At 37.2% G+C, this 27965-nt stretch overlaps 1 protein-coding gene across 1 annotated transcript; it reads right to left on the bottom strand.

The window, feature by feature from the left end:
* Positions 1–10271: 10271 nt before the first annotated feature.
* ARL14EP (ADP ribosylation factor like GTPase 14 effector protein) lies at positions 10272–24843 on the bottom strand. Its single transcript, XM_003254362.2, has 4 exons — positions 24692–24843; positions 16543–17033; positions 14926–15053; positions 10272–11386 (listed from the first exon to the last, which is right to left on the bottom strand). The coding sequence occupies exons 2-4, from the start codon at positions 16966–16968 to the stop codon at positions 11158–11160; spliced, it is 783 nt and encodes a 260-aa protein (XP_003254410.1). The 5' UTR covers positions 16969–17033; positions 24692–24843; the 3' UTR covers positions 10272–11157.
* Positions 24844–27965: the final 3122 nt, after the last annotated feature.

Raw genomic sequence — 27965 nt, 5'->3', positions numbered from 1 at the left:
TTTGGGAGGCCGAGGGCTGCAGATCACCTGAGGTCAGGAGTTTGAGTCCAGCCTGGCCAACGTGGTGAAACCCCATCTCTACTAAAGTAATCCCAGCTGCTTGAGACGCTGAGGCAGGAGAATCGCTTGAACCTGGGTGGTGGAGGCTGCAGTGAGCCGAGATTGTGCCATTGCACTCCAGCCTGTGCAACAAGAGTGAAATTCCGTCTTAAAAAAAAAAAAAAAGAGGCATACCTTCTTTTATTGTGGCAAGGAGAATGGGAAAAAGTAGAAACACACAAATTAGACTGCACTGCCAGTTTCACCTCCTGCTTTGTGCTTTTTTTTCCTTAAAGTATGACTTTTTCTCCATATTTTAAAATATTTTACTCAACAAAATTTATTGAATGTGTATTATGTACAAAGCACTGTGTTTAATGCAATAGGAATGGAAATGACCGAGGCTCTACTGGAAGAAAAATTTTACATAACTTTGCTTAGATTGGCTGCTTATTCAAAAATTTAGAATATTGAATATATTAATTTTCCTAGCTACTAGAAATGTCAAGCCCTTTACTAATAAATTCTAAGTCTTTTAAAGTCTCTAGCCATTTTTATTTTAGTTTTCCCCTCTGTGCCAAAGAGTTTTCTGTTTAACATTGTTAAATTTAGCAAATAAAAACACAGGACACACAATTAATACTGGATTTCAGGTGAACAAATACTTTTAAATATATTTCATGGAATATACATAGGTGTGTTCCAAGCATTACTAAAACATTATTTGTTCCTTACCTAAAATTCAAATTTAACTGGATGTCCTGTATTTTATCTGGCAACTCTATTTCTATTGAATAAGAAATTGCCATTTATTGAGTCTTTGCCCTGGGCTCTTTTTTTTTTTTTTTTTTTTTTGAGTCAGAGTCTTGCTCTGTCACCCAGGCTGGAGTGCAGTGGCACGATCTCTGCTCACTGCAACCTCTGCCTCCTGGGTTCAAGTGATTCTTGTGTCTAAGCCTCCCGAGTAGCTGGGATTACAGGCACCCACCACCACGCCTGGCTAATTGTTGTATTTTTAGTAGAGACGTGGTTTTGCCATGTTGGCCAGGCTGGTCTCAAATTCCTTCAGATGATCCACCCTCCTTGGCCTCCCAAAGTGCGGGGATTACAGGCGTGAGCCACCACTCCTGGCCTGCACTGGGCTCTTAACCTGACACATTTAATGTTTATACATCTCTATAATGTAGGTATTGCTATCCACGTTTTATATGCAAGGGAATGGAGGCCTCTAGAAAACAAATAACTTGTCTGAAGTCCCAAAGCCAGCAAGTAGTGGAGACAGCATTCAGACTCAGGTTCACCTGACACCTGGGTCCATGTTCTTTCCTCTGGATTATAAGTACTTATAATTGAAGTATGAACTAGTTTTGGAATATTCCACTTTAACTGTATTTTAGTAGAATATTTGATTTCCAATTGAAAGAACAATCTATATAAGAATGAGGTGGGTAAGAAGGAGGAAATTTTGCTCTTCTTCCCATAATATTTAAAAGAAACATTTTACCCCAAAAGCGCTTGAACAAATGGCACTCCTCCAACTCTACCTTAAGATACTCATTTTCTAAATGTATAGTTTTTGTTCAAAGTGGTTGAGCACTTCACTGGAAGTTTGTAGTAAAATATCGCCCTCTTCTGGACAGATGGGCATCATTCAATGGAGATGGATACAAAAGACTTTTTTTGTTTTTTTTTTTAAATTTTTTCCTTCCAACTTTTATTTTAGGTTCACAGGATACATGTGCAGGTTTGTTATACGGGTAAATTGTATGTTGTTGGGGTTTGGTGTACAAATTTTTTGTCACCCAGGTAGTTAGCCTATAATAGTAACCGATAGGTAGTTTTTTGATCCTCATCCTCCTCCCACCTTCCAACCTCAAGTAGGTTCTGGTGTCTATTGTTCCCCTCTTTGTGTCCACGTGTCCTCAATGTTTAGCTCCCACTTATAAGTGAGAACATGTGGTATTTGCTTTTCTGTTCCTGTGTTAATTCACTTAGGATAATGGCCACCAGCTGTATCTATGTTGCTGCAAAGGGCATGATTTTGTTGTTTTTATGGCTGCATAGTATTCCATCGTGTATATGTCCCAGTACACTTCTTTTGGTTGTTTTTATGGCTGCATAGTATTCCTTCGTGTATATGTCACAATACACTTCTTTATCCAGTACACTGTTGATGGGCATCTAGATTTATTCCATGTCTTTGCTAATGTGAATAGCGCTGCAATGAACATACACATGCATGTGTCGTGTCTTTATGGTAGAACAATGACACAAAGGCTTTTTTAAGAGTTAGAACAAAAGTACAATTCGATTATGTTTCCAATCACAAAATAAATAGCTGTTGTTGTCACTAAGTGTACACCTTCTTCTTCACTGTGACTTTTCAGAATGAAAACAGAAAGACATGTTAGAATTGGCTGAGCAACATATTCCATCCATGTTTATGGAGCTGGCTGAGTGGTGGGGATGGAAGTGGGCAAAATCTTTACTTCCGGGACACACCTTAAGTAACCAAACAGCAATAATACCTAAGTCATCAGAATCACATAGATTCAATGAATCCTGAACAGAAAGAATTTCACATGTATAAGATGAATGGTCAAAGAAGAATAGAAAAATATCCACCAGCATTGGAACTTTGGCGTCAAACAATCTATTTTGATTCCCTTCTCTTCACTGATAAACTATGTGACCTTAGGCAAGTTATCTAAATTCTTTAGCTCTCAGTTTCCTCATCTGTGAAATGATAAAAATGGCCACTTATTAGGACAGGTGGAATAAAGAAATGTGGTAATATCTGCTAGGGTCTGAATGTTTTTGTTCTCCCAAAATTCATATATTGAAATCCTCACCCCAACAGTGATGGTATTAGGAGGTGGGGCCTTTGGGAGATGATTAGCTTATGGTGACAGAGCCTTCATGAATGGGATTAGTGCCTTTATAAAAGAGGCTCCCAAAAGATCTCCTGCCCCTCCCACTATGAGAGGTTTATAGCAAAGAAACATTGTTTATGAACCAGGAAGTGCCCTCACCAGACACTGAATCTGGTGGCACCTTGATCTTGGACTTCCCAGCCTCCAGAGCTGTGGGGAACAAATTTCTGTGGATTGTATGCTATCCAGTCTATGACATTTCATTATAGCAGCCTAAAAGGACTAACATATAAAGTATAAAAACAGTTTCATTTTCTAAAGTGTCCTACTTTATTTTCACCCAAATTTTGGCTAATAGCCAAGGTTTAGCAAACCAAATTATTTCTCCAAATTTATCCAATTTTAGAACTGTGTATTTTTTCAAGAAAGTCAATGATATCACCATAAAGATGTTTTGAAGCAGGAACCTCAGAAATAGGTGAACCTATGAACGTCAAACCAAATATATTCTATATTGTTTTATGTAATTTCAAAACTGAAAAAAAGTTTAAAAATACGTCAATATACTAAAATATAAAAAAAGATGAAAGCATTTAAATATCCCTGTATCACAAATGATTAAGAATATCCAGCTTTATAAAATATACTGTCAAGTATCAGAAAGTCATTATGCATTTGATTTTTTTTGGCATCATTATTTCTGGAAATGACATATAGAAAATGTTGTGGTGTGTACCGAGTTCCCTTTTGTTTGGCAGGAACCAGTTTCACATTCCCTTCTTTCACACCACAGAACTGAGAGTCCTGTAAGGGTAAAAGGGAAGAAGAACAGGAGCTGTTGATGCTTAAACTTCATTTTGCTAGCAGTGTTATAAACCACAAATTTAAGTCAATGATATGCCTTTAACTGCCTGACAAGTTATTTAATTCAGATACAGCTATTAAAAATTTCTATTCATTTGACCTAGGATTGAGTTCTAGCTATGAAACAGGATGACAGAGAAAACTATTCAGGTATTCTCTGTTTAGCTTATAAACAACAGAAATTTAATTCTTACAGTTCTGGAGGGTGAGAAGTCCAAGTTCCAATTTTCAAACATGCTAAGCACTTTAAAAGCAAGTGACACCAATACAAATACCCTAAATTGGTAACTTAATTACAAGTGCCTTATTGTTATTACAGAATGTCAGACCCTCATGGTAAATTACCATAGGCCATGCTACGTTTGCCTAAAGGAGGTTAAGGTCCGTGAGAATGGTATGAGAAGATTTTGCAGGGCAGGATTGAAGATGTGGGGGTAACTCACAGCTGTTTGCTCTCCTTAAAAGATATAAAAGTTCCCAGCCAGGTGCGGTGGCTCACGCCTGTAATCCCAGCACTTTGGGAGGCCGAGGTGGGCGGATCACAAGGTCAGGAGATCAAGATCATTCTGGTTAACACGGTGAAACTCTGTCTCTACTAAAAATACAAAAATTAGCTGGGCGTGGTGGCGGGCACCTGTAGTCCCAGCTACTCAGGAGGCTGAGGCAGGAGAATGGTGTGAACCCGGGAGGCAGAGCTTGCAGTGAGCCGAGATGGCACCACTGCACTCCAGCCTGGGCAAAAGAGGGAGACTCTGTCTCAAAAAAAAAAAAAAAAAAAAAAAGAAGATAAAAGTTCCCAAGGGCATGAGTTTCAAACAGGCCATTCTACCCTTGATCTTTTAATCTCAAATGAATAGAGCTAACTTTCCATCTAGTCATTACCTTGTATTCACTTAATGGTCAATCATGTGCAAAAAGAGAAAATTACTGACTCACATAACTGAAAAGTCCAGGCTTGACTTCAGACACAACTGGATCAAGATACCCAAATTCTATCTATCTTGGTCTCTGGCTTCCACTTTCATCTATGTTGTTTTCATTCTAAGGCAGATTCTCATTTAGTGCCAAGATTAGCCACCAGTAGGCCTGGTCTTAAACCTGTAAACTTAGCAACCCTCATTGAAAAAAAGCATCACTTCTCTAGTCTCAGTAAGACTGAAGTTGATTGGCTTTGATTGACCTGGCTAGTCATACGTCCACCCTTCTAACATTCATTAAGGCTAGTGAGATGCTACATTCTCAAAGGCCAGGACTTGTGATAAACGCACCCTACAACCACAAAGTAAGGCCAACTGTATCTGAACCACATGGGCTGAGTACAAGGGTGGTTTCTCAAAGGCCAACTGCAGAGTGCTAATTCCAGAAGGGGAAGTGATACTGGGCATGCAAAACACTACCAAACTTTAACTGATGTGGAAACAAAAATAAAAACAAAAACCCAAAGCAGATTCAAGAATTTTCCAAGCAGTGACCAAATGGATTTGATAATATGAACAAGAGAAAGGAGTAAAAAATGACTGACTATATATTTTATTGAATCATCTAAGGCCAGATACAGCAAACAATCTAATAGTTTATAATTTCTTTAATTTTTAGAGCCAGGACCTGAGAACCAAGTTGAAATAGAAATAAATTAGGTTACTGTATTAGTCAGAGTTTTCCAGAGAAAGGGAACCAACTGGATGTGTCTGCCTGCCTGCCTGTCAATTGATATATTGATCTATGCATCCATCCATCCACCCACCCATCCATCCATCCATCCATCCATCCATCCATCCATCCATCCATCCATCATCAATCAAGAGGTGTAAGGAGCCTCTCAACATGGGTTGTCGGTATGTCACACAGTGTGAGGCTTGGTTTGCCAAGAATTTATAATTGAGCACTGACCCTAAAATCTATGTGTAGTTCTTTAAAAGACACAAGGAAAAAAATAAGCATGTTTTTTCAATTATAGCTTTTGGGGATGAGTTGGAAACTTTTACTGAAAAAATTAGAAAATGTTTCCTTTTCAACATTTTCTATAGGAAAGTCTATCGTCCAGTTTAGAGAGGTCATGAACTATTTTGGAATAATAAATTTATTTTCATACACCAAACTGTAGGGCCCGTATTTTATGCAGAAATTTTCTTTGCATAGTCTCATTCACTAAGTCATAAATGGCTAGATGCTTGCTAGCATTTTTAAAAAACCTCAATATACCACAATTCACTAAGCAATTCCGAATACCTCTCTTAATGCCAAAATTCAATTTGTATTTTATCCAGAATCTTGTAGTCTCCATTTACATGGTACCAGTACTGCTACTATTGGCTACTTTATCTTATGTGACAAAATAACCAATTTAGTTTTCAATATAACTATTACACTACCTTCAAGCCCAAATAATAAATTTGAGGTGCCAGAATATAACAAACAATTTAATTTGCATTTTACAAATTCTTCAGCATAACTGCTTGTTAACAAAGGGAAACTTAGCCAATTTGTTAAGTTTAGCAATGTTTGCAAACATTAGTTTTAATAAGTCTATTTCAAAACATATCTTAGGTTTCAAAACCTAAGATAGGATAGGTAGATTATGGTAACTTTTTTTTTAAGATGGAGTCTCGCTCTGTGTCCAGGATGGAGTGTGGTGGCGTGATCTTGGCTCACCACAACCTCCACCTCCCAGGTTCAAGCTATTCTCGTGCCTCAGCCTCCTGAGTAGCTGGGACTACAGGTGTGCGCCACCATGCCCAGCTAATTTTTGCATTTTTAGTAGAGATGGGGTTTCACTATGTTGGCCAGGCTGGTCTCGAACTCCTGACCTCATGATCCGCCCACCTCAGCTTCCCAAAGTGCTGGGATTACAGGTGTGAGCCACCATGCTTGGCCAGCAACTCTTTAAAAAATAAAACGTTTGTTTGCTTGTAATGACATGAAATGCAGTTTCTAATCATTGGATGTTTAACCAAGAAATCATTCCCTCGTAGTTTCAAGGAGGAAAAAACACGTTTTAGTTGTGGCATTTCACAGAACTGTAATACTTCCAAATTTAAATACCTTTTGTATTTGAAGGTGTTTTATTGCTATCCCAAATAATAATCTGCTTTATCTAGTAAATTTCCTGTATTTTTCTAAAAGTTAAATTATCTTAATAAGATTAGTAAATCCTCACAACTATACCATTAAAAATACACATTGGGACATATACTTTGTGGAAGTCTATTACCTTTCGAACTAAGTATTCAGTTGTGTTTCATGATTTAAAAAAAATAGATAAGAGCATTACTTCCCAAGTACCTCTTTATAAAAATAAGTGAAAAGAGACTCAGAATTGCCTGTGTGTATTTCTGTATCCTCACTCACATTCTTGAAAATTAACACCCAATATGGTTGACTGCTGCTGGGCAAGACCCAAGAATGATAGAGAAACCATTTGATTTTGAAAAACATCCACTTCAGCAGGTTATTATGTAATTACATGTTCACAGTTAAATTTATAAGTTAAGAGATTAAAGGAAAGTAGTAATAGCTAAGAGCAGATTTTTTCATGAAGATACCAGATGTCAGCAAAACTAAGGCAGTGTCCTGAATTTTGCACAAGAATGTTAAGCTATAAGCAGGGCAACCACCATGGAGGTAGAAAACCTCTACCAAAATCCAGTCCAGATAAGACTTCAGTTTTCTACATTGTGACTCAATGTGTAATCACCTTTTGGAGGTGGAAGGGGTATATGAGGCCAGTGGGATCTGATTTTTCAGGGCAGTCATAGATCTTCTCAAGGACTGAGCTGTTCTGGTTTTGTTTTTCTTGAAAACAGCCACCCACAACACTATTTAACAAACCAACCGACACTTTAGCCATACTCAACTGAAAAAGTAAAATGGTTTACAGAATATTTCATACTACTCAGGCACTCCAATACATGTTCAGGAATTCTGAACATCAATATTTGTGAGTACATTAATGCAGATATTTTTCTGGGAAGTTAGTTCACAGCTTTCATCACCTTCTCACAGGGGTCTTTAACTTCCAAAAAGTTAAGACTATGATAGAACTAAAATTTTCTTTTTATTAATAAATCACTATGTATATATATGGATATTTCAAAATTCACTTGCTAAAAATTACTTGCTTGAAATCACACCAGGGAAGCAGTTTTAGAGTAGACTGTCAGATTGTAGAACAGCCTGTTATATAGAACTAAACATAATATTTTAAAAAGAGAAGAATCCTATATATGATGTTACAAGGTAAATAGCTATTTCCATATTTAAAAAAAAGAAAAAAGATCATGAGTTGACATTTTATTCAAATATATACATGCATTTCTACCTTAATATTTGTGACCAACATTGTGTGAGACCAACATTTGTGACCTAACTTCTCTACTAGGATCTACACACAACAGAAATTGTTTATAAAACTTTGCTTTTTAGATTAATAGAATTCTAAAGTAATTTATAGTCACCTGGAATATTTACGCACAATATAGAGGCTCTAGATGATTTCATTATATTCCATATTTCTGTAATTTTATATTACAAAATAGTAAGTGGGCTCATTATTTAATTTTTCCAAAACATAGCTTTATTACAGCTTACTGTAAATCAGATACATCTTTCTCTGTAAACATTTTGTATGCTCATTGAAAGTTTGCTTCCCTAAATAGGCATGATGAACAAATATTAGCAAAATTGTTCAAGAATATTTTCCTTTGAAAAACGTATTAGTCTCTGAAAAATTACAGGTCTGTTCTAAAAAATGCTGCAATATGGCAATTTTAAAGTCATTTATTCCATCAAAAATATTCCTATTTCAAGTAAAAAACCTGATTTTAATTTGTCCCTATGAAAAGCCTAAAGCACTGTCATACTTAGAAAAACTAAAAGATGGTAGAAACAATGAAGATCTAATGATCCTAATGTTCAGATAAAACTGAAGTGTTTATGTCCTCAATAACGAAGTATTTCCTTAATTTAGAGAAAAGTAATCTAGCGTCTGACTTAAGTGAATAAAGCTGAAATATTCTTTTGCCAGTGCTCAGGTAAATCATACAGATCAAGGAACTGACAAGCTAACTGTATGTACTTCTGGTAACAGGTGAGTGAACAGTTAAAATTATTAAAAATATGTAATTCCAAGGCTGAATATGCCATTCCCTCAAAGTAAAACTAGTCATTTTAAAAGCAAAAAAATTAAAAAACAAACAAACCCTCTAATGGTCAATTCAAACTGGCTGCATAAATTGAGTTTTAATGGCTACAAAATCTTTCAAATTGCTAAGAGCACATTTGATTTAACTGAAGGACTGTATTTAGGGTGCAAAAAACCCCCCAAAACCTAGATTAGTGGCAATGTCTCATGTGACAAAAAACTTTTAGACAAAATGACAGCTAACTTTAAAAAAGTGCAAAGACCTAGGAGGGCAGATCATGAGATCAGGAGATCAAGACCATCCTGGCTAATATGGTGAAACCCCATCTCTACTAAAAATACGAAAAATAAGCTGGGTGTGGTGGCACGTGCCTGTAGTCCCCGCTACTCAGGAGGCTGACGCAGGAGAATCACTTGAACCCAGGAGGTGGAGGTTGCAGTGAGCCAAGATTGAGCCACTGCACTCTAGCCTGGGCAACAGAGTAAGACTCTGTCTCAAAAAATAAAAATAAATAAAAGCAAAGAGATGATACCATTCCCCCATCCTCCAAACAGCATCCAAGCAAATTCCAACATCAAGATGCAATCAATTTCCAAAAAATTTATTTATACTCTGTATGAACCAGTGTTTCTCTTTTCCATCATCACTCCCTAAGGAGTCTTTTTATAATCCTAATCAACCAACCCCCAAAATTTTAATACCACAGATATAGTATCTGTTTAAGTACTGTGTGTATATTCATGCTTTATACATCAAGTTTTTGTCCCCCAGAACAATTCTGACAAGGACTGCATGGCGCAAACAATGAAAAGTTTATAGTATTAAAACATTTTTTATTTGAATAAGTGGGGAGAAGAGAAATATATTTCAGCACGTAGATACATAAATTATTTCCAAAACAGTTTAATACTCAACTAGTCGGTTCTATCAAAATCAGTTTTCCCTGAAGCAAGCATTGTTCCCAGCTACAAGCGATCCTCATTTCACATGGTACTGTGGGACCATAAAAATGGTCCTGCAATCTTCATAATCAATGGGGAAAATGATGATTGTTCCATGACCTTTAAGGTTCTGCTCAAATATTAAAAACTCTTAAGATCAGTTATAAACGTAGGAAAAAAATGCAAAAATGTTTAAAAATATTTAGTACACTGTAATTTAAAACATTAGAAATAGAACTAAAGGGTTTTATTTCATTGTAAAAATGAAGTAGTTTGAATAGGGCTTGCCTTTTTTTCTGGCAAGTAACTTACCATACTGAGTAAGCATCTTTCATGTTCATGGCAAACTGCCATACTCCTTGTAAGTTTGGGTCAGCTTCCACCATTTTATTGCTTGTGCTTTCAATGTTGTGAAATATTTCTATATTCACATTAAATATCCTTTAAAGTTTTTTTTTTTTTTAACCATCACTTCCTCTGGGACGTATTTGTCTTTATTGCAACCACTTTTCTTATTTGTGTTGATGTTTGCCTTCACTAAGCTCCTATGAATACACAGCAGCAAGAACAACATTCCCATGGTCAGTGACTTCTTCTAAAAATTCATTTACGTTTGATTAAAATTTCACTTCCAGTGTTATCATTTTTCATTGCTTTGTTGCACTTTCATCTTTGCTGACCAGTTCTTTCAAGTGTTCACTTCTATAAAATGTCAAGTAGATGACAAAGGGACAGCATAACTACATGCTCTGCTGTAAGTGAACTGAATAACAGATGCACAGGGACAAACCACTGGAAGAATTTGAAAGAAGTAACATAACTGGTCACTAATCATGAAGCATATCTGTTATTTACATAGTGATCTGTAGACTGAAGAGCTAGCAGAGAGGTTTGTACTTCATGTAATTACTCAGAGTTACACTGTGCTAACTAAAATTTTAACCTAGATTTTAACAACAGTTTCCTTACCAGTTTTCCTTCCTTCCTAGTAAGGAAACTGGTATTTAAACTAAATCTAGGTCACTGAAATTTGTGCCCATGGGAAACATGCAAATAGAGGACTGCCTACACCCTACTTGTTTATATTGATCCAGACAGGCTTAACGCTGACTACTGAAAAATAGCCTAACTGAATTTATATCAAATAGTGAATCTTAAAGCACCTAAGATGAAAAATTAGGGCACACTGAGATGGTTTTAAAATCTTTGTCATATGATAATCAAGCTTAAAATGTATCTTAGAGTAACAGAGTTTTAGAAATAAAGACCTTTAAAGGCTCCATAGTTTGGTACCACAGATTATCCAGCATGTTTATTATGAATTATTTCTCCTCCTTCAATTTCAATTTGCTCATACAGCCACTTGCGGTCACAGCGGCATTCAGCTCCACACTTGGTAGAACCACAGGCAGGACAAGCATAGAAACATCCTAAGCAATCTTCATCGAGGCAGTCACAGAGGTCCATCCCACTAAAAATCAGGAGACCCTGGCTATCATAGACCTTACTCTTTGCTGGTATCACTTGTCTGTAAAATAAAACACAATGAATCATACCTCATAAAGATGTTATTTTTGATTTAATTGAAAATACAGTAAAAAAAAAGAGATAAAATATTTTGAGATGAGGTCATGCCAAAATGATCTATAATTTATCAGGCTCAAGGCTTATTCTATCGTCAGCAGTAAATGAACTCCATGTGAGAAGAGGAGACCTAACTCTAGAGTGTTGAGACAAATCTAAAAATTCTGAATATGCTTCTTGAAGTCCATAATTTTCCCTTTACTTTAAACAAACAAAAAAGAATGACAGGTTAATAGTGGTTCACTTTATTAGCTACCAATCTCTTCACTGTTTTATCAACACAGTTTTATTTTTATTATAGTATACCGCCTCTATAGATTTTTATACTACAATTAATGTTTCTTGTTCTTTAACGGACTCTGGTAAATTTGGCCTAAAAACATGTAAACGACTCAATGGTAAATTTTAACAGATGGAATAGATGGCATATATAGAAATGTTGACTGAACTTAAAAAAAATTCTGAATGATTATACTAACATTTGTTTTAGAGTCATATTCTAAACAATTTAGTTCTCCCATTCATTCTGTTGACTATACAGAACTGCATTTCTATTTCAGACATGTAAAAAATAAAAACCTTGTATTCTCATAAAATGTAATTACCTTTTAGCAGCTACCCACAGAACAGAGATATATGAATTACAGGCACACCTCGGAGGTATTGTGGGTTTGGTTTCAGACCACCACCAATAAAGTGAGTCACACACACACACACACAAATTTTTTTTTTTTTTGCTTTTCCAGTGCATATAAAAGTTAAGCTTACACTATAGCCTATTAAGTGTGCAACAGCCTTATGTCTAAGAAAAAAATGTATGTACCTTAATTTAAAAATAGTCTATTGCTAAAAAATGCTAACAATCATCTGAAACTTCAATGAGTTGTAGTTTTTTTGCTGGTGGAGGATCTTGCCCCAGTGAGGACAGCTGACTGATCAGGGTGGTTGTTGCTGAAGGCTGGGGTAGCTGTAGCAATTTCTTAAAGACTACAGTGAAGTTTGCTGCATCAGTGGACTCTTCTTACAAAAGATTTCTCTGTAGCATGTGATGGTGTTTGATAGCATTTTACCTACAGTAGAATGTTCAAAATTGGAGTCATCCTCTCAAATTCTGCCTCTGCTTTATCTACTAAGTTTATATAATCTAAGTCCTTTGTCATTTCAGTAATGTTAACAGCATCCTCACCAGCAGATTCCACCTCAATAAATCACATTCTTTGCTCATCTCTAAGAAGAATCTCCTCATCCATTCAAGTTTTATCACAAGATTGCAATAACTCAGTCACATCTCCAGGCTCTGCTTCTAATTCTAGTTCTCTTGCTATTTCCACCACGTCTGCAATTACTTCCTCCACTGAAGTCTTGAACCCGTCAAAGTCATCCATGAGGGCTCGAATCTTCTTCCAAACTCTTGTAATGGTGAATCCTTTCCAGAAGGTGCTCAATTTACTTTGCCCAAATCCATCAGAGGAATCACTCACTATCTATGGCAGCTCTGGCCTCACAAAACGTATTTCTTAAATAACAGACTTGAAAGTCAAAGTACTCCTTGATCCGTGGGCTACAGAATGAATGTTGTGTTAGGAGGCATGAAACATTTATCTCCTGGGACATCTCTGTCAGAGCTCTTGCGTGATCAGGTATATTGTCAATGAGTAGCAATATTTTGAAAGGAATCCTTTTATCTAGGCAGGAGGTCTCTCAAGTGGGCTTAAAATATTCAATGAACAATGCTGTAAATAGATATGCTGCCATCCAGGCTTTGTCCCATTTATACAGGACAGGTAGAGTACATTTAGCATCATTAGGACCCTAGGATTTCAAAGAGGTAAATAACTGGCTTTGACTTAAAAGTCACCAGTTGCATTAGTCCCTACCAAGAGAGATGGCCTGTCCTTTGAAAAGTTGAAGCCAGGTATAGACTTCCCCTCTCTAGCTATGAAAGATGGCATCTTCTTCCATTAGAAGGATGTTTGTTGGCCGGGTGTGGTGGCTCACACCTGTAATCCCAGCACTTTGGGAGGTCAAGGTGGGCAGATAACGAGGTCAGGAGATCGAGACCATCCTGGCTAACACGGTGAAACAACCTGTCTCTACTAAAAATACAAAAAATTAGCTGGCTGTGGTGGCATGTGCCTGTAGCCCCAGCTACCCGAGAGGCTGAGGCAGAAGAATCGCTTGAACCCAGCAAGTAGAGGTTGCAGTGAGCTGAGATTGCGCCACTGCACTCCAGGCTGGGCGGCAGAGCAAGACTCCGTCTCAAAAAAAAAAAAAAAAAAAAAAAGGCTGTCTACATTGAACATCTGTTGGGTAGTAGTGTAGCCACCTTCATTAATAACTTGCTGCTTCACCTTGCACTTTTATGTTATGGAGATGGCTTCTTTCCTTACCCTCAAAAACCAATCTCTGTTAGCTTCAAACTTTTCTTCTGAAGCTTCCTCACTTCTCTCAGCCTTCAGAGAATTGAAGAGGTTAGAACCTTGCTTTGGATTAGGCTTTTGCTTAAGGGAATGTGTTGTAGCTGGTTTGATCTTCTATCCAGACCATTTAAAGTTTCTCCATATTAGCAATAAGGCTGTTTTGCTTTCTTACCATTTGTGTTCAATGGAATGGTACTTTTAATGTCCTTCCTGAACTTTTTCTTTGCATTCACAACTTGGCTGTTTAGCACAAGAGGCCCAGCTTTTGGCCTGTCTCAGCTTTTGACGTGCCTTCCTCCCAAGCTTAATCATTTCTAGCTTTTTTTGTAAAATGAGAGACTTGACTCTTCCTTTCACTTGAACACTTAGAGACCACTGCAGGGTTATTAGTTGGACCAACTTCAATATATTTGTTTCTCAGGGAATAGGGACACCCGAGGAGAGGGAGAGAGTCTAGAGAACAGCCAGTAGGTGGAGCAGTAAGAACACTCACTTATCAACTAAGTTCACCACCTTGCATTGGTGTGGTTCCTAGTGACTCAAAACAATTATAATAGTAACATCAAAGATCATCATAACAGATATAGTAATGAAAAAGCTGGAAATTTTGCAATAATTACCAAAATGCAACAGAGATAGGGATTACACGCTGTTAGAAAAATGACACCAATAGACTTGCTTACCACAGAGTTGCCAAATTTTCAATTTGTAAAAATAGCACCTTGTAAAGAATAAAGTGAAGCACCAATAAAATGAGGTATGTCCATATATCTATAACAACGCTTTTCAAATAAGTGAATTACTTTAATTGTAATTATTTTAACTCTCATGCCAAAATTATTTCTTCAGTTCATTGCTACCTTCTTAGAAACAAATTGTTGGAGTTGAAAGGGATACCTTAATTTTATATGAATAAAAACAAAGGCCTTCATAGGTTTTTACTAATTCCACATTATCCAATTTAAAATATGAACCCAGAAAATTCAAAATTTAAGAGAAAAATAGGGGAACAATGCAGATGTGAAGCAGCAAGTTAACATGTCTTCAGTAACACTTAGCCTACCTGTCTGAACCAGCGGTTGCATTTTTTGTAAGCCTTCTTTTTTCTCTTTTACCAGTTTCCGGAGCAAATTCAGTTTGCCTTCCTGGATTTGTAAATTGTAATGACCTCAAAGCTTTAGCAGTTCTTCCCTGAAGAAAGGTAAACAAATTATCAACTCAAATCTTGACATCAGACAATAGATTAACATTTCACTTAATGTTAAACCAGATGATTCTGTAACATAGCAGACAGTCTGGAACACACAAAAAACAAGGTTTTAGAGCCTAAGTGCAAGAAAACTTACATGGCCCTAGACCATATTCAAAGCGTATCGGTTAATGTATTAGTAACATTTCCATTATTTGATTTTAGTCTCTGGTATATTAGGAGCAGAGGAGGAAGGCACTGTGAAAACTGCAATGGCTGCTGCCAACACAGGTAAGAAGGCACAAAAACTGCTGTATAATCCAGTGGCACATAACTGATTTCCTAACAATCCTGGGTCCTTATTATTGTATTTTATATATTTTTAAGAGCAGAGAATATGATTTCAAGTTCTAGAATAGTATTATAATCTTTTTGAAAAGTTTTGGTGAAACAAAATTTCGGTGTTTAACGGTTTATGTTTGTTATTTGGGGAGGAAAGAGCTGCAGCTGATACATTCTACAAGAACATTGGATAGATCAGGTGAGGACATCTACAATGACACTATCAGCAAGTATCTAGTATGAACTGCAGATAAACTGGGCCCTCAAGATGTTCCCCTGAGAAGAGAACAACAGGAAAATAGAGTAATTTCAAATTTCAACTATCTTTTAACTTGGTTTAATAAAAAGGAGAAAACTGAGAAAAATATTCCAGCAGTAAGAATTATGAAATAATTACAAGTAAAAATTCTGAGATGTGCTTCTTTGATATACTTGTCCTACACAAAAGATAGCTTTATGAAATCTTAAGTTGTTCTGATATGGTTAAATATGCATGTAAGCATGTCAATAAGGAATAGAGGTAAAATATTTAATACTTTACAATGTAAAAATGTATTATTATTATTTTTTTTACCATGAGGAGTCCTAAAATTAGCCTTGACCATATCAAGTAGGAATTCAGAACTAGAAGCAAAGAAAATTCACAAGCATTTAAAAAACTCAAGAATGAGATAGTGTCAAAGGAGAAAAAAAGAGTGAAATAAAAAATAACTGTAAGTCACCTCTCTAATGTTCCTTTTAAAGCAGTGATTTCCAAGTCCTTCATATAAAGGCGAATTCATCCTGCTGCAAAGACCCTTGCTGGTTGCCATGTCCCATGTAGTTACTTTGGTATCAGAAAAGAAACTAAATCCTGGCTTGGCCAGAATATTCTAAAACCCATTCCTAAAGTCTTCATACTAAAAGTTGTAGCTTGGAGTCTTAGGCATATTTTATTATTACTTTTGCAAGCCTACTTTCTTTATCCCCCAATCTTCACCTTCAGTATATGTGAATAATATTTAGAAACATCATCCACTTTCACCCCCTCCTTTTATTTCACTGTATGCTAACAAATATAGTAATAATGTAAATATGATTTTCTTATAGTTAAGCAAAATCCTACATGGTAGAATTCACAAAGTAGGAAAAAATGACTATTATACATACATCTGACTCAGGTTTCCTTTTCTGGCGGTCTTCAGTATCAACATCCACACTTCCATTGATTATCTGTGTGCATTTTGGACAAAGCTTCCAACCAGGTACAAGCTGTCTTCCAAATTTAGCACTCAGAAAAGTGGCATCGTCTAAGTCAATTACATGCAAATTTTTTTTGGCTAATTTTTTATGTATGTTAAATGGGTCACAACATGACTTCTGTAAATCCTCAAATCTGTCAATGTAAATTTTTACATGATGAAAGCAAATTGTATTGTTCCCAGAAAGTGTCATTCCAGTTCTAAGTTGAAGTAAAAGCATATCATTTGATGACAATTCTTGCAAAGTCTTAAAACCTGTGTGACGAGTATAGTAGGTTTTATGGCACTCATTTGTAGTACGAAGCTGGACTCCAACTGAACATGGATCCATCATTCTTGATTCTAGCAAATTTTCCCTGTTTTATTTTGTCTGGAGGTTTAGGTCATGGGCTGATCACCCTAGAGAAAATATTAAAGAGAATCAAATTAGTGCTGCAAGTTTATCTAGGAAACTGAAAAAACATTTGATAAAATTCAACACCTGTCTAAAAGAAAATAAGGAATAAAAAAGGTATTTACCAAAGTCTTATAATAGACATTTAAAAATCAAACAGAAGTGTTCCCTGTAAAGTCAGAACTTCACGAAAACACCTGCAATTACAGATTATATTTAAGACCACATAAGAATTAAAAAGGAGGAAATAAGAAATATTATCCAAAGATATGTGAGAAATACAAGAGGTTTAACAAACTATTAGAACTAATAAGAGAATTCACCAGGGATGCTAGAAACCAAAAAACACTGTATCTTACAAAATATGTGAATCTTACAAAAGACATACAACAAGATCTTCATGGAGAAAATTATCAAACTGAAAGACAAAAACGGTACCCTAAATAAATGCAGGTATATATCATGGAGTGCCTCATTATAAAAAATATGTCAATTATCCAGGAATACATCTGTAAATTCAGTTCTATTACAATCAAAGTTCCATCAGATATTCTACTGCCACCCCCTTGGAATTTAGCAAGCTGGTCTATATGAAAGAGCAAAGGTCTAAGAAAGCCAAGGTAATCTTGAAGGAAAATACAGTAAAATATTGATTTACTATAAACCTATTCTAATTAAAACTATGATATTGGTATAGTACAAACAAACAGATCCATGAGTAGATGAGGGCTCGGTATATGACGTGGTACTATTAATCGATGGGTATCACACACTAATGAAGAAGGGACTTTAACCATATGGAAAAATAATTAGATCTCTTCTGCACAAACAAAAATCAATTAACAGGGGGATTAAAGATTTAAACATGAAAAGAAAAACTAAACGTTTATGAGAAAATAAGGTTTTCTGACATGGAAGTACGGAAGAATTTTTCAAACAAGCAAGCAGGTACCAAAAAAATAAAAAAAAGATGGATACATTTGATTATATGTAAAATTTACACATTTCTGTATAACTAAAGGAGAAAAAAACGACACTTGAAAGGTGTTGTTAGGATTATTATCGTAAATATTCAAGTAACTCCTCGCTTCTAAAAATCAATTAGAAAATGACAGAGTCCACTGGAAAACTAAACAAATATAGTTAGGCAATTCACTGAGAAAGAGAACAAAAGCCAATACATGCATACAAACTGTTTCCCTCATAGTTCCTAGGAAAATGCACATTAAATATCATTTCTTAAACATTTGCTTGAAATCAATTTAAAAATCTGATATCTGGTTAAGATGTGTCCAGCTCTCACATGCTCCTTATAATAACTTTGGTAGGAATGTAAATTGCTGCAACTGCTTTAGAACGTCTTCAGCAATTTCTTGTAAAACTGAGGAAGCATATACCTTGGGACTCAGCTCTTTTCAATTCTGGGTGTCAGCTGGAGAAAAATATCTCCAATATGAGCACAAGTTATATACGAAAACTTTCAGCATTCACTGCCTTTGGCAGTGAAAGATGACAACCTAATTGTAAAGGATGTGAAATTGTTACTCATACAAGGGACTCCCACATAACAGTTAAAATGAATAAACTACATGAATTACATGAATCAACACGAATAAATCTCAAAGACAATCCTAAATGAAAAAAGTTGTAAAGGTTATATATAGTATCATCATTAAAGGTAAAATTTTAAAAAATAAGATAGTATATAAGATTTACAGATGAAACATGAATATATACTAAAATATACATGAGAGTAACATATATCACATTTGTGGATACTTCTGAGGGGAAAAAATATTATTTCCCCCAAAAAGATTTACAGAAAATAAGGTTTGGTGACATGTACGTAAGTGCTTCACTACTGTCCATACTTTCTATTTGAAATTTTTCATAAATAAAAATTTTCAAAGCAAATTAAAAAAAAAGTTGAATTCTCAAGAAAAGATGCAACCAATGCAACTCATTAGGAAAAAAACTGCTGTTGAGAAAAAAGGTGAACCACTGAAATCTGAGTGGTAGTGAGGTACCGTGAAGTCTAGGATTCGGCAATTTTACAAGTGTTTTTAAGCTTTGCAAAATTAAAAAAAAAACTGGAGAGAAATCTTAAACACATTTTGATGTGGTTTCCGCAGAGAAAAACAATAGTCAGCAAAATCACATAAAAAGAAAAGACCCTGGCCTCAGGTAACAAAAAAAGGCGAATAAATGTCTGCGTTTTAGGTCAAAATACTATATTTAGAAAGTTAAAAAATAAAATACACTTTAAAGTGTTAAAAAATGTTACTGAACATTTTAACTGAAAAAAGTTTTAAAGCTGGTAAAAACAGAGTATATTTATACTCATTTATTGTGTTTTAGTCAGTTTTTAAAATGAACTAATACAGGTCCCAATCAAATCAGATAAAATGGCTTCTATCACAGTAATAATTAGAAAAATTTTTTCTAGCCAGGCATTGTGGCTCATGCCTGTAATCCCAGCACTTTGGGAGGCCAATGTGGGTTGATCACTTGAGGCCAGGGGTTCTAGACTAGACTGGCTAACATAGTGAAACCCCGTGTCTACTAAAAATACAAAAATATTAGTCAGGTGTGGTAGTGCAGCTATATGGGAGGCTGAGGCACGAGAATCACTTGAACCCAGGAGGCGGAAGTTGCGGTAAGCGGAGATTGTGTCACTGGACTCCAGCCTGGGCGACAAAGCGAGACTCTCATCTCAAAAAAAAAAAAAAAAAAAAAAAAAAAAAATTTTTCTTCAGATAATTGGATTAAGATAAATTAAGGAGGAGAAAAAGGAAATCAGAGGTAAAGTTACAAGGCAACGAACTATGTGGCAATGTATCTTAGCAAATAAGGGACGCAATCTGGCTTTGACCTTTCTTATTTTTTTATATATATTTTTTGAGACAGAGTCTCGCTCTGTCACCCAGGCTGGAGTGCAGTGGCGGGATCTCAGCTCACTGCAAGCTCCACCTCCTGGGTTCACGCCACTCTCCTGCCTCAGCCTCCAGAGTAGCTGGGACTACAGGCGCCTGCCACCACGCCTGGCTAATTTTTTTTTTTGTATTTTTAGTAGAAATGGGGTTTCACCATGTTAGCCAGGATGGTCTCGATCTCCTGACCTCATGATCTGCCCGCCTTGGCCTCCCAGAGTGCTGGGATTACAGGCATGAGCCACCGTGCCTGGCCCAACCTTTCTTAATACAAGGGAAACTAATACTTAATACAAGTGATCCCTCATCACTGTACAGAAAATAATGCTTAATATTTTGTTAATGACACAGATTCTTTTTATTTGGAGGTAACCATCACCAGTTTTTAGCCACAGATCTATAATGGAAATTTTTTGCCATAAAGTTATTTCCTAATATTCAAAACTTGGGCTACCATGGTCATATTTGATAGGAAAAGCATCTTGGATTTAGGAAACTAATTACTTTAGAAACCTTATCTGTCCATAGTAATAATACATTTTAACCCTTTAGGGTAATTTCATTTACTCTATTAATTTTAATTTTAGATAAAAAATTTTTTTCCTTAGTTACTGGGGAGTCTCTGTTCCATTAGTTTCCTTTATTCATGGCTAAATTACTACAAAATTCAACAGAGTTCATCATGATTAAAGGAAACTAATGGAATAGACTCTGTAACTTGTGCCAGTGAAGCTGAATACCTATTTCTGAAATTCCTAGCCTCAAGTGATCCTCTCACCTCAGCCTTCTGAGTAGGTGGGTCCTGTAATTTGTTTACAGGAAGTTCAGTTTTTCTTAGTAACAGGCAGGACATAGAGCTGGCACTAAAGAAAGATCTCTACTTACTGGATGCAGAAAATGGGGTCACCAGATTTGGCAAATAAAAAACGCAGGATGCCCTGTTAGATTTGAATTTCAGACAATGAATTACTTCTTTACAGGATCAGCTCATTTTAAAATTAAAATATCCTATCTGATAAAAGACATTGTCAACTGTGATAAAAACTAAATTTTACACAGATTAAAACTCAGCAGCAAACTAATCCCACTCACTTGAGTAAAAGTGCACACACCTGAGTCAAGGTAGTTTTAAAGTCTTCCACAGGTTAGCTTTCTGATCTACGATTAGGCAGTTTGTTCACATACTGTCAAAGAGTCCAAGTCCAGCTAGCTCAAAGAACACCAAATTTCAGACACTGATCATAAGTGGTCACTGTCTGCATTCTAAAAATTACACCCTCTGGTTGTTCCTCCTCTGTTATATTCCTCGATGTTCTCATTTCCAGCTCTTTCTGACTTCCTCCTATAAGCTAAAGTTCTGCATTTGGGCCTGTTTCCTAGCAACTGTTTTTGCTCATTTTGGTCTGTGTTCTGGCAATGTGGCCTACAGTTTATATTTTATTTTCTGCAAATGACAGTCCAGCAAGTTCATATTGTTCCTTTCACCTACAGTACAGTGCTATGTTCTTCCACAACGATGATTTATCTGGCCCCTTCCTTAATATAGTTGGAAATGCATTACTCTTTACTCTCCCTGAATCAGCACTGGCATCACCTGAGACCTCAGTAGAAATATAGAATCTCAGTATCAGCTCCAGACCCAATGAGTCAGGATGTGCATTTCAGAAAGATACCCAAGTGATTTGTAAGCACATTACAGTTTGCTATGTACTGCTTCAGATAATTCAATTAAAAAATTTAAATATAAAATGTACTTCTATATTTTATAGAAGATAGCAAAAAAGAGTAAGAAAAACACAGATACGTATTTGCCTTAAAGGAAGTCTAACTCTAGGGAAGATTATTGGGGGAGAGGAGATTTAAATTGGATACACTAAGGACAGAGAAAAACATCTGCTTCAATAGAAAACTGCACTGTTGAGAGCACAGCGTTTCAGGTTTTCACATTCTGATTACATGGGAAGTCTGATTCCTTCAGCATCTTGGAGCTATTTCACAACTGTCAACTGTAGATAACCAACAGCAATACAAAATAATTGTCTGTATTCTTGTAAATTCTATCTGGTGAAGGTTCAATGGACTTCTGTCTCACTGTGGAAGCAGCCAATTTTGCCTTCACTTGCACATTTATTTCAATATTCCTGCTCTATAAACATGTCTACTTTTAATTGTCATTTAAACTGGTTATAGCACCTTACCAGTTCCTATTTCAATAATCTTTTAACGCAAGAAAAGATTAATGTGCTCCAAACACTTTGGTCAATATAAAACCTAGTACTCTTCATGGAAGAAAAAAATCCAGCTTCTTATAGGATAACAAGCAAACCAATAACAAAAACCCCAGTCTTAGAAAGATTCACCATGGTATAAATAAAATCCAGGTTTTCAATACTTTTCAATGTCAAATAATAAAAACACTTTTTGGCAAGCTGAATTTTGCTTGAGCCCTGTGCTGGTTCTTTACTAGCTAAAATTTAAAAAATCTTCCCACCCTTGAGTTAGGTAAGACTCAAGGATCCCCCCCCTTGTTTACCTATGACCAGGCGAAAGAAAGACCCTCCAAATTCTCATTTTTTGCTTCAATTATGAATTTATGAATAATTTGCTGATCTGCTTGGCCCTACAGATCAAGTGGAACAAAATACTTGTTAATCAAACTTTAGTTTCTCTCCTTCCCCCAGATTCCTGAGCTTTGGCCAACTCTCAGCCAGAGCCAGGGAATAACATTCTCAGACCTACTATTAGATCAAGCCATCCTTATATCCTACTTCCTCACACCAAAACTTTCTAGCACAGTTCACTCCTTGGAGATTCTTGCAGATCTTTTGGTTCTACCCATTGCAAAAGTCCCTTTTCTCCTTTTGCAATAACCCTTTTGAATAAAGTCTCTCCTAAGTCCAGATTTCTTATTTGACATTGTCTTTTAAAAATTCTGCATAGGAGAAAATTAAGACTTTCTGCTGCCTTAGGATTGACATCACTTTAGTGCCTAAATACACCATGTTTTGTGATTCTAAGATTAACATTTAATATTTTTGTAGCACTACCTAAGAATCAAAAGAGAATGAAATAAATGTAGAATACTTTCATTAGACCTCTCCTACTACCTTAGGCAGTAAACAAAAGTATTTGCTCCTCATACAATTTGAACGCTGCCAGCTCAGGGAATTATCCAGCTTTACTTTAAAACATCAGTAGTTTTAAAGAGTTCTTACGCATTATCTCTTGCTACCCATCACCAAACGGTAAGGAAGGTAGATTAGGTTGAGGAAGCTGAGAAAACTCACATGTGGCCATGACGCTTGCAAGGGCTAGGACATTATCACAGGGGTTTCGGGGTGTTAATGCAGAACACCCCCACCACCACTAACAAAACAGCAAAACAGCCACAGCCACTAACAAAACAACAACAGAGGGAAATTGAGGATTAATTAGGGAACTCACTTTTTCTTCCTAAATTTGTAGGGGAGATGCAGAAATACCCGTTCCAATATGTTAATTTCCCTTAACATAGTTTTTCAGTTTGTTACCAGTCTCCTTGTTAGTGGGAAAAGTAACAGTTAGAGGAAATTTAACAAAACAAAAAATTTACTTCGTTTTTAGGTCAACTGATGTCTCTTTTATGAAAAACATAAAAAAAAGTTTTCATGAAATGTTTTATGAAAAAAATTAAAGGCTTTTTTTGTCATAGAGTCTTACAACTTACACAGCGTCTTCCCAGATTATCTCTTATTTAATAAAAATATAATTTAATCTACCCCTACTCCCCAAATCAGTAGCTTTAGTTATGGGCACATACGCCTACAAAAGTCACGCATCTTGCAACTGTGAACTTTTTATGCCTGTCATCTTCAAAGACTGATTACCTATAACACGACAATTAGCATTAATCAAAGGGCCCAAAGGCAAAGAGGAGAGTCTCAATCCTCAGGAAGATCTAGGCACAATAAGAAAGGTAAAGGCAATTTAAAACAAAAATATAGTCCATAACACCATTGAAACGATTTGGTTCAAGTGTGGTAGTCAGGACATGCCAGGTACAGTGCTTAGGGCAAACATCATTTCAGGAACCTTCATAGCCACCCTGAGGAAAGTACTATCATTCTCATTTACAGATGAAGAAACTCAGGCCTAGAGCTGTTGTTATCATGCCTAACAGAGTGCCCCCAAACCCTGCAATGATTCCCACCCCAACCCTTTAAAAGGCCACATCCATTTCTTCCTTAGTTCACGGCTATTTACAAATGACTAAAACCACCAGATCCGTCCAATGGGCACCTACTAAGTTCATGGTACCGGGATGGAAAAATAAACATTAGCCTTTGGCCTCAAACGGCCAGGGTTGAGAGGATTCTGATTTGAAAAATTAAAAACAAAAATAGCAGAGATACAGGCTGTCTACGGAGTTGAAGGCCACAATAACCCTAAGTAGTTCACGTCAAAATCGTAGCTTTGAAGGTCCTGGGCCTACAGGACAGGCGACGACCCTCGGAGAGGTCAGAGGCGGCAGAACCTGTGCTGGGCTTTAGTGCAAGAGGTTGCGTCGCAGATGAATTACGCGGGGGTAGGGGTGAGAGGCCCCGGCCAGCAGCTGGAAATCCCCATCACGTGTGCGGGCCTCCTCTTCCACCTCTCCCCGGGTTCCCCCGTGACGCCGCCGGGCTCCCTCGCCACCCAGGGGCCCGTCTCCACTCTCCCACTCCTCCCCAGGGCTTCCCCCGCTCCCCTTCCACCTTAGCTTGAGCTCTCCTCCGCCTGGCTTCGGGCAAGATGCGCGTCCACACAGGCCACACTCGACCGACCGCTTCCCAGCCAGTCCCCGCGCTACCAGTGAGAGGACGGCAAGCGCGGGCTAGAGGAGCCCAACGCCACCACAAAGAGACGTCCGGGAGAAGCCTAGAGCGGACACGAGTCTGGCGGCCTCCGGGGACGGAAGGGGCGGGGCGGCGGGGCGTGAAGTGGCAAATGATTCAAGGCGAGGCAAGAGTTGCTTCAGATGCTGTCTTTTGCAGTCCTCCGAGAGGTTAGGGATTTGGGAGGTCCCTGGGGGCCATCTCTTACAAGACACAGTTTCCACTAAATTGGATCGTATTTGTACATCTCTACACCTGTGCGTGATAGTAAACTTTTGCACCCAAATACCCCGATCCCTGAAGGAGAGTGTGTGAGTTAAAAGGATCTGAAGAACGGACCCTTTGTTTAAGGTCTCACATTCTATTTCTTTAATTCAAGCGAAATATATTCGAAAATGCATCTTTTATTGTAAGCTATAAAAATAGCTATTACTTCGACTAAAATGTAGGCTCCAGGAAGATGCTTGTAAATTTTCTCAGAACAGAAATGGTATTTTTATTGTATCCTTATTGTCTGTTATAATATAGGCGCTCATTAATTTTTAAAGTGGGTTTTATTATCTAGAATCCAGGAGAACTGTAAGTCTCTTAAAGATTCTTGGCCTTTTAATTATCTTAAGGTCGGGATAGCAGGGAAATAAAAACTTGTTTTAAACCCCCAGTGAAAAATGAGGAACAGGCAAATAAGACAAGCTCCACCAAGGCCCAAGCTTGCTAATAATTCTCTGCATCTACTGTAAGCTGTTTTCTGCAGTGAGTCTGTGGTCCCCCCACCACTTTCATACTGCTCCCCGACTGGGCAGGCGATTGATGCCTAGAACTAGAGAATGACAGAAAGGAAAAAACAATGAATAGTTTCTTCAACTGTGTCTGCAGGAGGTTGCATTCTGTAATTCTTTTACTGTTTACTTTGTGGTTGGCACTTTGTTAAGTAATGATCAGACAAAAAGAATAAAATTTATTTCTGCTTCCAAGAAGCTCACAGACTAGTGAGAGAGGAATAAACAGTTAATCACAGTGTGGTGTGAAAAGTGTCATGACAGAAACACATGGATATAAACAGGATAAAATGATAGGGGCTAAAGCAGGAGCGTTCTGGGAGGAGATTAATGCCTGCATGGAACTTAATTTGATGCAATGGTGGCTTCCTAGTAAACTAGGCAAGCTATCCTAAAGGTAATGAAACAGAGAAGGCTCACAGATCAAATTAAGATTATTAAATAACATAGCCTATTCAATTTAAGTATCCAGTGAAAAGGTGAAAGAGTTGTGGTAAGTGGACACACTTAGGATAAGGTGCAAGCAAGTGGAAGGACACCATCACCTGAATCATGGGTTAAGTAATGTTCATATATCCTATCTGCCACAACAGCCTTCTCCGCTGGTGGTATACTTACGAGGACCAGAGGTGAGGTGTCAGCAAGGCGGCCCACAGGTGGAAAGTGCTTTGGGCCAATGGTACACACCTGCTTTATTGGATAGAAGCAGAGAAGTATGCCTGGTCACAGCCAGAGCTTACTAGGTAAGTTGTTGAACAGATACAGGTTTTATTTGCATTTCCTGGGCAGAGCACGTATGAGACTATTCTAAGTGTAACCAATGGGTGGCTGATTTAGAGGTGACATAGTTAATAGCCCAGAGATGTCATGATTGCTCATTGCTTAGTTTTTCCATCCCTTTTTGGCTATCAGTGACTATTCCATCATATTTCTATTTAACTTTGGCATGTCTTATAGTTTACTAACTTACTATATATATTTTACATAATCCTGCTGTGTTTCACAAAGTACATGCTTACTCATATTCTATATTTAAAATATGCTAGGAGTTTTGCATTTATCTCATACGCTACTAGCTTACTTACTGTCTATAGTTAACACTTCTTATGACTTTCATCTGTCCCTAAGGAAACTGCAAAGCCTTTCAGTATGGGTAGAGTGGAAAGCTGGAAAGGCGTGTAGGTAACAAAAAATGCCCTTTTTATGCCATATAAGAGATACTGAATTTTAACCCGTGAAAACTGTAAAACTATCAGGAGTTTAGAGAATAGACGAGAGATGCAGGCCTGGCCTAGTGGGCCAGGTGGAAACTCTTGCCCTAACGCAGATGATTAAGAAGAGGGCCTCCATCAACTGAGGCAGTGGCTCTATGGGATGAAATGTGATTCGCTCCCACTCACCTCCTCCCACTGGATTTGGTAATGTCTAGAAACATTGTGATTGTTCCAGCAAGGGGTGCTACTAGCATCTAGAGGGGTAAAGGACAGGGTAACTGCTAAACACTTAACAACGCACAGGACAACTTCCCTCCTCCAACAACAAACAACTAACTGGCTCAATATTTCAGTAGAGCCAAGATTGAGAAACCCTAAATGAAGGACATTTAAAAGGCATAGAGATGATAGAGGTTAAGTAAGCAGAATTGGTCAGATTTTTTAACTGATTAGATATAGAGGTTAGGAAGAAGTAAAGAATTATTTCAGGTTTCTAGCTTGGATAACTGGGAGGTCAAAAGGAGGAATGTGCTAGGGAGAACAGAGATAAGAATTTAAATACTGAATACGCTAAGTTTTCTCAAACTTATCAAATGTACCTCCAAGTGAAGATATACAGCTGGCAGTTGGAAGAAGAGGGCAGGATAAGAGAGGGATCTCAGCTGGAAGATAAGAGTTTTGGGAGATGTTAGTCTGTGAGTGGTAGTTCTATCCTTGGAGGTGGGTGGGATAGGGAAGATGATACCTATGGCATGTGTAGGGTAAAATGAGAAAGAATAGGGCTAAAGATTGTTCTAAATTTCTGAGCTCTCATTCTATTTTACTGAATCAGAATCTCGGTCCTCCAAGCCAGTCTACCAGATCATAATATCTGCAGATAAGATCCAAGAATCTGCATTTTTGGCAAGCAACCTAGGTGATTTTGCAGCACACTACAATTTTAGAACAACAGATTTAGGTCTCAGAAAAGTCTGAGAAGGAGCAGACAGCGAGGTAGCAAGAAAACTAGGGAAGAACAGAGACCCACAAACCAAGAAAGGAAAGTTTAAAGCAGGGCTCTGTCGGTGCAAGAGGTTGTTGTAGAGCAGTACTGGCCATTAGAAATACAATGTGAGTCACATAAGCAATTGTAAATTTTCTAGTAGTGATATAAAAAGGTAA

This window comes from Nomascus leucogenys, chromosome 15 (genome assembly GCF_006542625.1).
Source record: "Nomascus leucogenys isolate Asia chromosome 15, Asia_NLE_v1, whole genome shotgun sequence".
NCBI classification, from domain to species: Eukaryota; Metazoa; Chordata; class Mammalia; order Primates; family Hylobatidae; genus Nomascus; species Nomascus leucogenys.
Note: the sequence above shows the minus strand (reverse complement) of the source record. Positions and strands in the feature narration are given on the sequence as shown.

What these genes read in the sequence shown, in the direction of transcription:
- ARL14EP (XM_003254362.2), bottom strand. Translation starts at nt 16,968, where the DNA reads ATGATGGATCCATGTTCAGTTGGAGTCCAGCTTCGTACTACAAATGAG. An exon ending in AAAGGAAACCTGAGTCAGAT is followed by an intron (nt 15,054 to 16,542) that starts GTATGTATAATA and finishes ACCTTTCTTCAG; the next exon opens with GGAAGAACTGCTAAAGCTTT. An exon ending in GCAACCGCTGGTTCAGACAG is followed by an intron (nt 11,387 to 14,925) that starts GTAGGCTAAGTG and finishes TTTATTTTACAG; the next exon opens with ACAAGTGATACCAGCAAAGA.